Source organism: Opisthocomus hoazin, chromosome 14 (assembly GCF_030867145.1).
Source record: "Opisthocomus hoazin isolate bOpiHoa1 chromosome 14, bOpiHoa1.hap1, whole genome shotgun sequence".
NCBI lineage: Eukaryota > Metazoa > Chordata > Aves > Opisthocomiformes > Opisthocomidae > Opisthocomus > Opisthocomus hoazin.
In genome coordinates, this window is record NC_134427.1 from 23,525,961 (window position 1) to 23,538,499 (window position 12,539).

Genomic DNA, 12,539 nt, shown 5'->3' on the forward strand with positions numbered 1-12,539 from the left:
TCCGCGCTGCCCGGGGAGCCCGGCGCAGGACGGAGCTCTCCCGGAAACCTCAGGAGCAGGACCCAGGACTCACCTGGCCCTGACAGCAGAGAGCTGTCGCCCCGGGGGTCCCAGCCACACAGACCCCTCTGCCTGGCCCACCACGAACCGCGCAGACAGCCCCAGATTATCAGCCACTGCTGATTCTTCAGGCAGGCAGCGATCAAGTTCCAACGAGAAGTCTGAGGACCACCAAGAGAGACTCCAGGGCCTGGGGATGGGGAGCTTGGGTCGCGTTCTCCTCTGCCCCTCCAGTTGCAGGGCAAGACAAGGGGAGAGAGGGGCAGAGCCAGCAGAGCAACACCCGGCTCCGAGCCCGGCCTCAGCGGCAGAGTCTGGGGTCTCGAGCACAAACACGGTCCACACAGCCCCAGCTACGCCTGGCCCACAGAGGGAAAGGGGCTTTGTGCAGCAGTCAGCAGGGCTCACCGAAAGAGCTTTAGCCTAGATTTGAAGGGGGAAAGGGATAAAACCCGGGGGCAGCACGCCAGGGTTTGAGGGACAGCATGCTGCAGGCACGGGAGCACATTTGAAATGTCCCTTTGCCAACACCCGCAGCCCCTCAGCCCCCTCGGCGTGAGCAGGGGATGGAGTCCAAGCAGCGGCGAAGACCCAAGGGTTGCTGGTGAGCTGGAAACCAGGGAAGCACCTGAGAATGCAGGAGTTAGGGCTTCTCCCCCCAAAAAGGTGGTGGGAACAACCTCCAACTGAAGCGCATCTACACTGATGCCGGCAGCGAGGGCAACACACGGGAGGAGCTGGAAGCCGTAGTGCAGCTGGAGAACTACGATCCAGCTGGCGTGACGGAAACACGGTGGGCTGGCTGGCACAACCGGAGGGTCACAACGGGGGGCTGCGACCCCATCGGCAGGGACAGGCAGGACGGGGGTCAGGGACTGCGCCGACTGCCTGGAGCTTGGCGATGTAGCCGGTCGGGAGCGGCGTTCCGCGGGGCTGGGCGCTGGGGCCGGCTCTGCTCCGCGTCTCCATCGGTGGCCTGGGCAAGGGCATCGAGCGCGTCCTCGGTCAGTGTGCAGGCGACAGCGAGCAGGGTGGGAGCAGTGGTCTGCAGGAAGGCTCTGCAGAGGGGTTGGGATCATCGTCCGGTCGATGGGCCGAGGCGTTTTACCCCACATCTCCCCACTCTTCTGCAGAGGGTTGGGGAGGAGCCCGGCACTTACCGGGAGCACGAGGAAGAGCCTTTGGGAAGGTTCAGGAGGAGAAAAGTCTGTGCTGCTTGAGCACTTCCAGAAGTTCCAAAGCGGAGTGGGTGGAGAAATTTGGTGGTAAGCCATTTCTAAAATAGAGGTCTGACGACGCAGCCTCCCTGCTCCACCCAGATCAACAGAAAATTAAATACCCTTCCCATGTAAAAAATGATTTACAGACTGACCCTGCAATGATTTACAGACTGACCTCTGCCAGAGCCGCACTCGGCTCCTAGTGACACTGCCTTCACCTTGCCTTAGCTTGAAACCATCCGTAGGGAAAACAGCACGAAAAAGAACCAACTGTTCAGCTCAGAAAGCTCTGAGCCATCTCAGTCGCCTTCTGTTTAAACACACCTCCGTTTTTAATTATAGAAATGTCTAAAAAAGCTTTTTCCCCCCCTTTTGGTGGTTTAGACACCAGAAAATGCCGTTCTTGTGGCTTCAGAGGACAGTCTATGGCTCCCACCAGCAAAAAGAAGGTTACAGGGCAGGAGACTCGGGCACACAAAACACACACTACACTGGCAAAGCGTACAGTCAACACGCTGCGCTTAAAAACATCAGACATGAACTTTTTTCACAAAATATATTGAACAGCACTTGCCCATTAACAAATAACTGATCAAAGAAGCTACAGAACTTGAGGTTTCTTCCAGTGCTGCTCCGGACTCACAGCTTCACTTACGCCTCCTCCCACCCAAGTCTGCGACGCGTGCAAGATAATCATCACGAACAGAGGCAGGAGGCATCCCGGGCTCTCTTGGTGCACACAGCCTGCCGCTGGTTTCAGCGTGAAGTCGAAGCTCAAGTCATTTTCAGTCCATCAAAGCCACAAAACTTCCACCTTTTCTCTAGGCTGGCCCCAACCCCACTCAGCTCCTGCCTGAACGTGTTCTGGAGCCGAGTCATGAGAACTTCCACTTCGGCGGTGCAAATCTGCAGAAACAGAAGGAAAACGTCGCTAGCAACGATGACGCTTTGGTTGGGGAAGCCCTGCAACGACTGGCAATAACCAAGCTCCGCCAGGTCTCCTCGCTGAAGCACACCAGGCTTTCCCTGCACACTCCTGGTAATAATCCCGGGACAGCACGAGCTGGGCTACTGCCACACGTCGGCGCGGGACGGTTGCGGATATAACGAACACGAGAAACAAGGGTAACAGGACTGCGTAAATTTTTCCCCTGCGAAATGCAAGACAATAGACTAAAACCTCCCAAGCATTTAAGCAACTGAACAGCAAGTGCCTTACTGCTGCTGCAAGAACAGAGCTCTCGGTGACTGGGCACAGAAGTCAGGGACGCGGGGAATTTCTATTCACATTCTCAGCAGTCGCAAGGATTGACCGACAGCGCAGCTACCGCGTCCCTCACAGCACAGGAGCTGCTCAAACAGAGCCAGGACACAAGACGTGGAGGTCACGCCGCTGCAGGACAGAAACCTCAATATACGAGGTGGAGAGGTTTGCCAGAGCAGGTCAGCCCAAAGGCTCGTCAAGCCAGCCCCTCGTTTCAGGCAGCGACCGACGCGGAGCGTGACCCCCGTGGCTGCACCACACCTAGGCAGGCAGGCCCGGTAATCCGAGTGCTCGGGCATTTACCAGATACAGCTGAAGTTCAGCACGTGAAAAAACTTTTAAGATGCTGCAAGTTAACAGTTTCAGGACCTACAAAGGGTGCAAAGGCCGTGTCCACCTCACACTGAATTGCCTGCAATGCTTTTCTTACGGCAGCGGAAAAACTGAAACCTCATTTCTTATAGTCACAAGAATTGAAGATTGGTTCTGCTGTCCGTCTGGGTCTGCTCCGAGACACGTTCCGAGCTCTCTCTGCACAACAACCTCACCCACCTGCCAGTTAGACAGAGCACCAGGGTGTGTTTCTGGACAAGCACATGGATGGTTTCCACCAGCGCAGCGGGACATCCTTTGTACACGTTCTGCTGATCCACCCCCGTCACCGTCTCCGTTCTGAACTCCCTTCAGAGGTGCAGAGTCCGCAGCTCTCCGAGCTTCCAGGGGCTCTGCTTTCAGCTGTGTGCCTATCACCCACGCGCCTCAGCCGTGCTTCCTCCTGCCGATGGTTCCTTTCCACCTGCCATGGTGAACTCGGTTCGACCGCTCTGTAACGTCAAGCCCGATCCCACTTCATGGTCCCCAATACAACGCGTAACTGGATTTTCCAGGAGGTAATCCCGAGTCAATTCCCCAGCATCCTTCCAAACTCAGGTTTGGCACTGCCCTTCCCAAGGAGGCATTACCTTGCTCTTTCTGTGTACGCCAGCACAAACTGCAGTTCTCAGCCAGCACTTAGCTGGAGAGAAAAGGTTTTTACTTCCAAGAGCGGAGGGGACCGCTCGCCACTGGGAAGGGAACATACACAGAAGGTAGGTTCGCTTTTCCGCCTTCCTTAGTGCGCCAGTGCATTCCTCAGACCCCTTTGCAGGGCCCACAGCTTTCCAAACGCGCCCAACATGATGAAGATGAAGAGCACCCACTTTGCCAGATGGAGCTGCCTGTGGCGGATGCGCTGTTGTCATCCCGCTGTTCTGCGGTCAGGCAGAAACAACGTCCTGAGTTCCAGAGAGCTGAGGGAACAGCAGAGGTCCAACCCCAGCCGTGGAACCAAGCACCCCGGGAGGAGCACCGCCTACACCGCCCAGCTCCTGCGATGCCCACAGGGCTACACTGACTTTCCGTAAGGACTGCTCCGGGGCTGCAGACCACCCCGCAGCTGCCCCTCGGCACGCTCTGCTGACCTGCCGGCCCTCCTGGTGAGGCTGACGGGCAAGGAACAGGGGAGAGATATTCTTCTTCCCTTCCTCCTGGCAGCTTCAGGAAACCAGGTTCTGCTCTCAGGAGCTCCCCCAACTCCTACCCGGCCTCCAGCCCAAAGACCTGCCAGACGTTACAAGCGACACCCCCAGCGAGACCTGGCTCCTGCAATAATCGAGGAGGAGACAACAGAGCCAAGGTGTGACCTGGAGGACAAACGGGAAGGGCTCCTTTCAAGGGGCCCGGCACGGCAGACCTGTGCAAGTCAGCAGGCTGATGTGTCTGCCCGAGTGTCAGTGAACAACAGAGACGACCGATGCCACTGCAGAGGTTAAAGGACGCGCTTTTCACAGGGCTTTTGTCCCAAGCTTATTGGAGAAGCCTCCAGCAGCCCTTCTCTACACTGCAGACGCCAAAGAGGAAGTGCCAGAAGTCAGACGAGTGATATCACAGCATTTCTTTGGAAGCTCCAAAGAAAAAATAAAGGCAGCTGTTTGCCTCAGACAAATTCAGAGCTAGAATGAGAAGATAAATTAGCAGATAGGTCTTTAAAGGGCTGGCGGGCTTTCAGAGAACGGGGAGAATTAAACAGTGAGTTATAAACAAAAGCAGCTGAGAAAGTTCCAGTCTCCCATGCTGGTAAGTCTCCTGCTCCTGGGGCACTTCGAAGAAGACTGACGAAGAACAGATTAATAGAGGAGCGAGATGTAATTGCCTTGAACCTTCAAAAGCCTTGCACAGTCCCTTCCCCACTGGCTCTGAAAAGCAGTCTGAAGCCAGCAACACGCAGAAACACCGCAGGAACCAGCAGCGTCTCGTTGCCCTATGGAAAACGCACGAGCGCTGCCCTGGTTATTGCCCTTCGTGATCCCTGCACCCAGGGCTCGATCCCTCCACGTAGCACGGAACCCTGCAAGCAGGGACTGTGACTCCCTGCCTGTGTTGCTGCAGCATGAGGCCCTTGCACAGCACCCTCTGAAAAACGACTTCACTGACAGTATCAACACAGCGACAGAAAAGGCTCAGTGAAGGGCTACAAGATCATAAAAACAGAAAAACATTGCTCCGAGACACAAAAATAATCTGACTGCTCAGTTTAGAGAGAATATATACAAACAGTGACATGGCAGATGTTGTAAGATAATAAACAGTATGCAGTAGGAGGGTTGTTTGCTCTTCTCCTTAGAGGTCCTAAGGATAAGGGAAACAACGGCAGCAAACTTCAACAGAACAAAGAGAAACACATTTTAGATGGAGATTTTAAAGGTGGAATCCACTGCTGCAAAATACAGCCACCATCCAAGGGTATTCCTGAATTAGGGAGCAGGGTTACACAGGAACATCTGCAGCAAGAACATCACCTTCAGCTCCGTGTGGAGGTCAGCGTTACGCTGCGTAAGGGCTGAGCCAGGAGCTGGGCTGCTTTGGGCAACCTGGTCTAGGGAACCGTGCCCCTGCGCAGCGCAGCGGGGCGGACTAGGTGACCTTCAGAGGCCCCTCCCAGTCCAGACCGCTCTGCGGTTCTAAGGCAGCTCACCCTTTCCCTCTCCCAGGAGGTCATCCCGGTCAATACACGCCGGATCCTCCTGTCCCGCCCGTCCCCCTTCCCCGGGAGGGAGCGCGGCTCCTTCCCAGCCGCGCAGACCCCAGACCCCGGGCGTGCTGGCACACCTACTTTGCTGTCCAGACGCTGCAGGTAGGAACAGATGTACTCTATGCTTGCTCCGAACGGGTGCACGTGAAGAAACGTCGATATTATTCCTGGGGAAAGGAACACCACAAGCGTCACTCTCGCGAGACGAGGGCCAGCCGAGAGCACCGGCTCTCCGTTACCGCTGGCACAGCGGAGAGGGATCCGAACGGGCACTTTGGGGGTTAAGTACGGCAAGGCCTGGCCACAGACTGCAAAGGAACCGCAGCAAACAGCAAAAAGACTGCCTTGCGTTTCTGGGCATCATCTGCAGAAAAAGGCTGTGCCTTCGGTTGTCCCCAGAGTCCCCCTCTCACTGCAGAAACCAGCCCATGACCTGGCACAAACAGATCCACCTGGACAACAATAAGTGATTTTTCGTTATTCTCAAATCGGATGTAGAGGGATGGCTAAGGAGAACCCGGCTGAGTGACAGTGAACTGGAGAAAATGCCTTGTCCCATCAAGAGAAAGACTTCTGTTCTTCCTTTTCTAAGCTCCAGCAAATCCCCAGCTACCCAGTGCTTTGGGCTGAGAAGTCAGAGCAGGCCACGTTAGGTTATTTTCTGTATCACTAGGAAAAGGCAAGGGGAGAGGAGATAAAAAGGGTAGCAGATCCCCCTGCGCTGTAAATCAGAGGTCAGCAGTCCCTCTGGGAGCATCACTTGACCACGCTAGCAACACCCCTCACCCCATCGAGCCCGGCCTTCTCTCCCTGCCGCCCTTCCCCACCCTTCCTTCATCTCTGGCCGCAGCTGCTACCGCCAGGAGAGCCGACCCGCCGAAAGAACTTACCAACCAGGAGAACTTCCCGTTCCGATTTCACAGGACTATTGCTCAACGTCTTCTCAGCCGGACATTCCTTCTCCTGGCTGCAGGCACACGCTCGGGACGCGCTGCTCTCCTGCAAAAGACCCAGGGCCGGCGGTTTTGTTTCCCTCTTTCCGAGCCACCGCGCTCAGCGCATTGCTCTGTCCACTGTTGATTTTTGCAAAACGCTTCCAACAGAGCGCAGCTACCTCCCTGCTGCTGTGCCTGAACCACCACGTTAGATTAAAAGCCCGTGAAGCGAAGCAAGATGCCACAACACACACTTTATTGGCCCTGTTCACTGGTACAATGTGTGCTCTTATTTTAGGACCTTATGATTTTAAATAATCAAAGAAAAGACAGACTAGAAAGCAAGCCTTGCAGTGCAGACTAAGGGCTTGGGATCAGACTGTCCCTGACTTGAGTTTGTGGTGCCGAATTAGTAAGTTCTGCAAAACTCTGGTTTATCCCCCAAACAAACACAGGACTGCCTGTGATGTGAGGACTTGGTGGGTGCACTAAGAGCAGGACTTTCTCTCATTCCGAAGTTTTATGCGGAATTCCAGTGGTCTGAGAGCTGCAGACAGCTATAATTGGGAACAGCCTCCAGTCACTAGTGAAAGGGACTGGACTTGGGCCAGCAACAAAGATAGAAATAAAAGCTCCCTTGGGTTTGCTCAGCTTCTTAGGCCAGCGCAAGCCCCAGCTACACGGGACGGATCTGCGCAGCCCTGGCCTACGCAGGCTACAGTTGGCTTCTGCAGGAGAAAGCCCAGGTCTGCACCGCGGACACGGAGCGAGCTGCGGGCTGGCACAGGACTGCGGTTCAGCCAGCGGTGCCGTCCTGGAAACGCGCCGAGCGCTTTCTCTTGGAGATCCAACAGGTATTGGAGGTGTCATTACTTCCCTGAGTAAGATATCCCGACTAAAGCAGCAGAAAAGAAACTCAGACTTACACTCCCTTGACACTCAGTCACATCCCTCTCCTTGTCCTCCTTATCAGCCATGCTTTGCTACAGACGGGGAAAGAAATGAGAGACGGTCTGTTATTTCTGCGCTTTGACTCGGGCACTGAAGCTCCTGCACTGAAGATTACTGGGATATTAAGCCACTTCTGGTTACTAGAGAGACATTTATCACCTATCCAGCTCACGGCACAGAAAGGCAGGGCTAAAGACTGAAAATCTGAGACCAGACCCCAACACTGGGCTCTGTGGCCTCAGCATGAACGGCTGCGCAAGGCTTCTCGTCTCTCCTGTGTAGCTGTGTCTGTGCTACAGAGGAGAGGACCGAGCCAGTTTAGGTCCGTGCATGGGTCCACAACCAAAAGACAGAGTGGACCACAGCCGGGAAGAAGCAGCACGTATTTATCCTTAGAGTAAATCCAGCACGCACAACAATATTATAGCCCTGACAAAAACTTTCAATTCAGTAGTGCTTTACGGAGGTCAGATCCAAACACGTCCCCAAAACGCAAATCTAAAAATCAATGTTTGATAACTGAGACCCTTTTTTCTTATCTTTTAAAGCTCATGTTGCAGAAAAATACATTTCAGCTGCAATACCACTATGTATCATAAAATGAAAGTTAATCTTTTATTTATACAGTTGCTTATGAAGACTGTCTCACCAGTACATCAAGCGATCAGCAAGTTCACTACTGATACACCTCCTCCTTGGCAGGCAATTTCTTCCAGCTGCCCAAAGACACTTGCTCCTAACCCAGGACAAGGCACCTCCTACGCTCTGTCCTTCACTGTGCTCACGATGGACCCCGAAATCCAAGGACTGCACCCACTACTGAGAATAAGGAAGCACTGGGATGACACATACCTGCTCCTTCAGGTTTTCTAATAACGTTTCTATTTTCAGCTTGTCTTCTCTCACTTTTTCTAGCTCAGCTTCTCTCTTTTTGTATTCATCTTGTACTTTCAAAAGGTGCTGGAAGAGAACAGACCAATGGAGTTCTTAACGTGCCTTTCACCTCCTACTCTTTACAGAATACGAAATGAACAGGGGCTTCTCCACGAAGGCCACACAGATCACATTCAGAACAATTAAAAGGTTAAGTGTCCGGTTAAAAGTCCGGGCCCACCTTCTGCATCCCCTGCAGAGCCTGCTGGAGCAGCTTCATCTGCTGCTCCTTGGTTGTGTCTTCATCCCTGCTTGCTTTGCCTTGCTCCTGCTTCAGCAGCTCCACCTCGTTCCGGTAGGCATCCAGCTGCCAGCGCAGACTGTCGTTTTCTTCCTTCAGGGCTTCCACCTGCGACACCAGCGCTGGAGAACAAGGCAGGCAAGGACCGAAAGTCAGAGAACTGCGGGCAAGGAGTCCCTGGGTGCTCTCCCCCAGCGCACAGTGGCTCCGTAGCTCCCAGTTACAAGTCAAGAGTACCAAAATTGATGTCTCCCAACCACTGTTTGTGTACCTCTAGCAAACAAGCACCTCTCAGCAGTGAATGCAGTATTTACGCTGGAAAGAAAAAAAAAAAGAAGCAAAAGAACATATTGGGGTGAAAGGACCATGCTGGCAAGGAAGCAGGTTTCCTAACCAGCAAAGCTGAAAGACTCTGGGACAGGCTCCACGGGCACCTTCCACCAGAAGAATGTCTCCAAGTCATGGATGAAACACCGCATCAGCCTGGTGCCCACACAGGGCTTGATAAATTCAGGAACGGGGTTACAGAACATAACATAACGGCTGCAGAGGCAGCTCTGGCAGGTTTGAAAACACACCCGTGCTGTGGAGGGCACAGCCTGACCTCCCCCAGTCCCGACCTCTGGTACCGGGGCCGCAGCCAGAGCACGTGCAGGTGCGTTTGCCTGGGACCCGCAAGGTCAGGACAAGGGGCAACGGGCACAAACTGAAGCAGAGGAAGCTCCAGCTGAACACGAGGAAGAACTTCTTCCCTCTGAGGGTGACGGAGCCCTGGCCCAGGCTGCCCAGGGAGGCTGTGGAGTCTCCTTCTCTGGAGATATTCCAGCCCCGCCTGGCCGCGGTGCTGTGCAGCCTGCTCTGGGTGACCCTGCTTGGGCAGGGGGTTGGACTGGGTGACCCACAGAGGTCCCTTCCAACCCCCAGCATTCTGGGATTCTGTGATTCTGTGCCCCTACTCGCTCTCCCAGCCAGTGAGCGTGTGTCGGACCCCGCTCTGCACGGCGGGGAAGGGGTGTCTGGACAGCGCAGTTCTCCTGTGAGTCCCAGCCAAGGGCACTGCAAGCTGCAGGACCCAGGAACACCCAGTCGACCGCACAGCCCTGCGCTACGACTCCAGCCACGTCTCCCACCACGCACCCTCGCTGCTCCCTCTCCGAGCACCGCTGAAACCCAGCACCGCGGGACGGGGCCCTGCTGCCGCGTAGATGCCTCCCCGGCGCTGGGCAGAGAGCAGCGGCGCACTGAAACGGGACAGCCCGGGCCGACAGCCGTGCAGCTGCGAAAGCAGGGTGCTCTGCGCAGAGCTCCGCCGCGCCCGTGCCACCGCCTGCACGCACGGCTGGGAGCCGACAGCTCCTCCACGCGCATCCCCACGAAGCCCCCGCATCTCGGGAGGGACTGCGGCTCAGACACAGCTATAGGTTACCCTGACCATCCATCGCAGGGAGCATCGACAAACGCTGGCTACAGAACCAGGCACCGAGGAAAACAGCTCCAGGTAGCTGCAGCTGGTTTTGCTCTGCCTGTGACAATTCTGGGGTACAAAACGGTCAGAACGGGGCTCCTGGAAGCAGCCATTGAAGAGACAAGGACTCTGTTTATGAGCTGTAAAAAGTGATTTTACCTGATTCTTCCGTTTCTTTCATCTCTGATGGATCTTCTATTTCTTCATCAGACATTTCCATTTCCTCCTCTCTTCGAATACCCATTAGTTCATCGTTATGAATGTTACGAATTTCCTAAGGTTCAGAAAGCAGAGGGGTTTTCTTAAATACAGATTACAAGGAACAGATTGGTTGGATAAAAAGATGCTGAAATCTAAGTCTGCAAAATCCGACTCCATGACATAAGAAAGGGGAGATGATAAAAAAATATTTGGCACAGCCTGCTAGATCAAGGACAATATCTCGCATGAGTCAGCCTGTGAATGCTACTGGTGTCAGTGACTCTTCCACCTCCCTCCTACTCCCAGCCCCTGAGCAGGCACCCAGCCCCGCCCACAGCGCAGTTTCTCAGGGAACCCTGTCCCGCACCCCCAGTAAGTCACCGCCGTCACGAGCTGCCGCTGGTGCTTTCCCCTGCCCCGCACACCCAAGGGCTGTGCCACCTGCACCCTCCCCAGTGCCATCCTGCCCTGCCTCTTCCCCGCTGGGCTCCCACCCCAGGCTCTCCAGCTCAGCACCGGCGACAGACGCACCCGCTCCGAGGGAGCGGTACCGTGGGTCAGCATCACCGACCAGTACGCCCGACTGAAGCCAGCCCTGCCAGGCAAACCACAATAAATGGGGCTGGGCACTTATCTTCTAACAGCACCAGCCCGAGCTGGGACCAGACCAGACTAAAACCGCTACAGCTGCCCACACACCAAAGTGAGGGTGACTACGAGTCCCTCACTCGACACTATGAATGTCCACAGCCCCCCGAGCCCGCTGAGCTCTCCTCTAGGGCAGCAGCCTGCACGGGGGGATCTCCCTGCAGCAGGGACGCCTCAAGGCTGAGAGACCCTTTACCCAGCACCTGATATCTATGACCAGGTAAGCGACATTTTACATTATGTCTAAGAGTATATTATATGCTAGCAAGATTTATATATATATCTATATCTATCTCCAGCTATAGCTTAATTACTAGAAGCGTACTAAGTGTCCTTCCTGCTCCATGCCCCTTGCCCAGGCAGAGCAGGCCAAGCCCACCCACACCTCAGACAAGCTCCCCTGCTCCGGCCAGCTCACGCTGGGCAGAGACAGAGCTCTGCACAGACATACACCAACCCGTTTGCAAGGCATGGACACCTTCAGCGCAGCCTCCCCATCCCCTCTGCAGAGCAGGACAAGCAGCGCTCAGAAAACAACAGTCGGTTATTCGAGGAGATGGAGACATCAGGAACGCTTCCTAGAGGCTAGCACAGGCGGCCAAGCGTCCCCACCCGATGCCAGTTTACCACAACTTCACGTGGGTTATACACCCCAGGAACAGCCAGAGGAGAAAAGATACAGAAGATTTGCTCATGAAATAAAACTAATGTCCAGCTCTTTGTAGATTTTACTCTCACGTCCTGAAACTTTCAAAAACTCTGCTTGCCAGCACCAAGCACACGTCCACCACAAGCAGCCAACAAGGAGAACAACCGTGCTTTCCACTTGGACGAAGGGACACCCTGGGGACAGCAATGGGGAAAGGGCAAGGACAAGGCAGATCCGAGCGTGATGGGCAGCGCTGGCTGCACTTCCAAAGTAACCGCTGCCTGCCCTAGAGACCACCCGTAAAACGGCAGCCGGGTTGAAGACTGGAGGAAGATCTTCTCGTCATCTTTAGCTGACTCTGCTCAACAGCTGAATGCCTACAGCAGCCTCGAAGCTGGCTGTGCAGAGCCGGGGAGAGACCTGGATGGGAGAGGACAAAGCAGCAGAGAAGCCGAATCCTTGAGCAAGGCCCTTCCTAAGCCAGCAAACACACTGGCCGGTAGCTCCCATTACATGGTAGTTCACCAGGTCTTGAGCTTCCATGGCTTCTTCATGAGCTGCCTGCAGCTGCAGGACCTGCCAGCACTGCCTGGGAAAGCTGCCTTCAGCCACCATCGATAAAAATAACCCCCTGGCCTAGCCTAACAACCCCCAACGCATACCCACTCCCCGAGCTCCTGCCAGGCTTTCCTCCGATGCCGTGACCCACAGGAGTAAATTCTGCCAAAAGCCGTACCAAGAAGATGCATCTTGTGAGTCCACCTTCCTTTAAGGGGAGACCCCAAGCTGGGGGAGACCAGCAGCAAGGACTCCGGGAAGAGGCCTCACCAGTGGTCTCACAGCCTCTTCCCACCAGGAGAACTTACCTTGGAACAAAAGACAGCTCCAACTGGAGAGCGTGC

General features: G+C 54.9%; 1 protein-coding gene across 3 annotated transcripts in view; it reads right to left on the bottom strand.

Moving 5' to 3' along the window:
• Window positions 1-392: 392 nt before the first annotated feature.
• Window positions 393-12,539, bottom strand: part of ENOX2 (ecto-NOX disulfide-thiol exchanger 2) — a 43,284-nt gene continuing 31,137 nt past the window's right edge. For all 3 annotated transcript variants that reach the window (XM_075435879.1, XM_075435881.1, XM_075435880.1), the window contains exons 9-15: window positions 10,299-10,413; window positions 8,615-8,796; window positions 8,353-8,460; window positions 7,476-7,532; window positions 6,505-6,613; window positions 5,696-5,781; window positions 393-2,186 (exon numbers count right to left, since the gene is read on the bottom strand). In XM_075435879.1, the coding sequence (XP_075291994.1) occupies window positions 2,055-2,186; window positions 5,696-5,781; window positions 6,505-6,613; window positions 7,476-7,532; window positions 8,353-8,460; window positions 8,615-8,796; window positions 10,299-10,413 (789 nt within the window). In that variant the 3' untranslated portion in view covers window positions 393-2,054. The remainder of the gene's footprint in view (window positions 2,187-5,695; window positions 5,782-6,504; window positions 6,614-7,475; window positions 7,533-8,352; window positions 8,461-8,614; window positions 8,797-10,298; window positions 10,414-12,539) is intronic.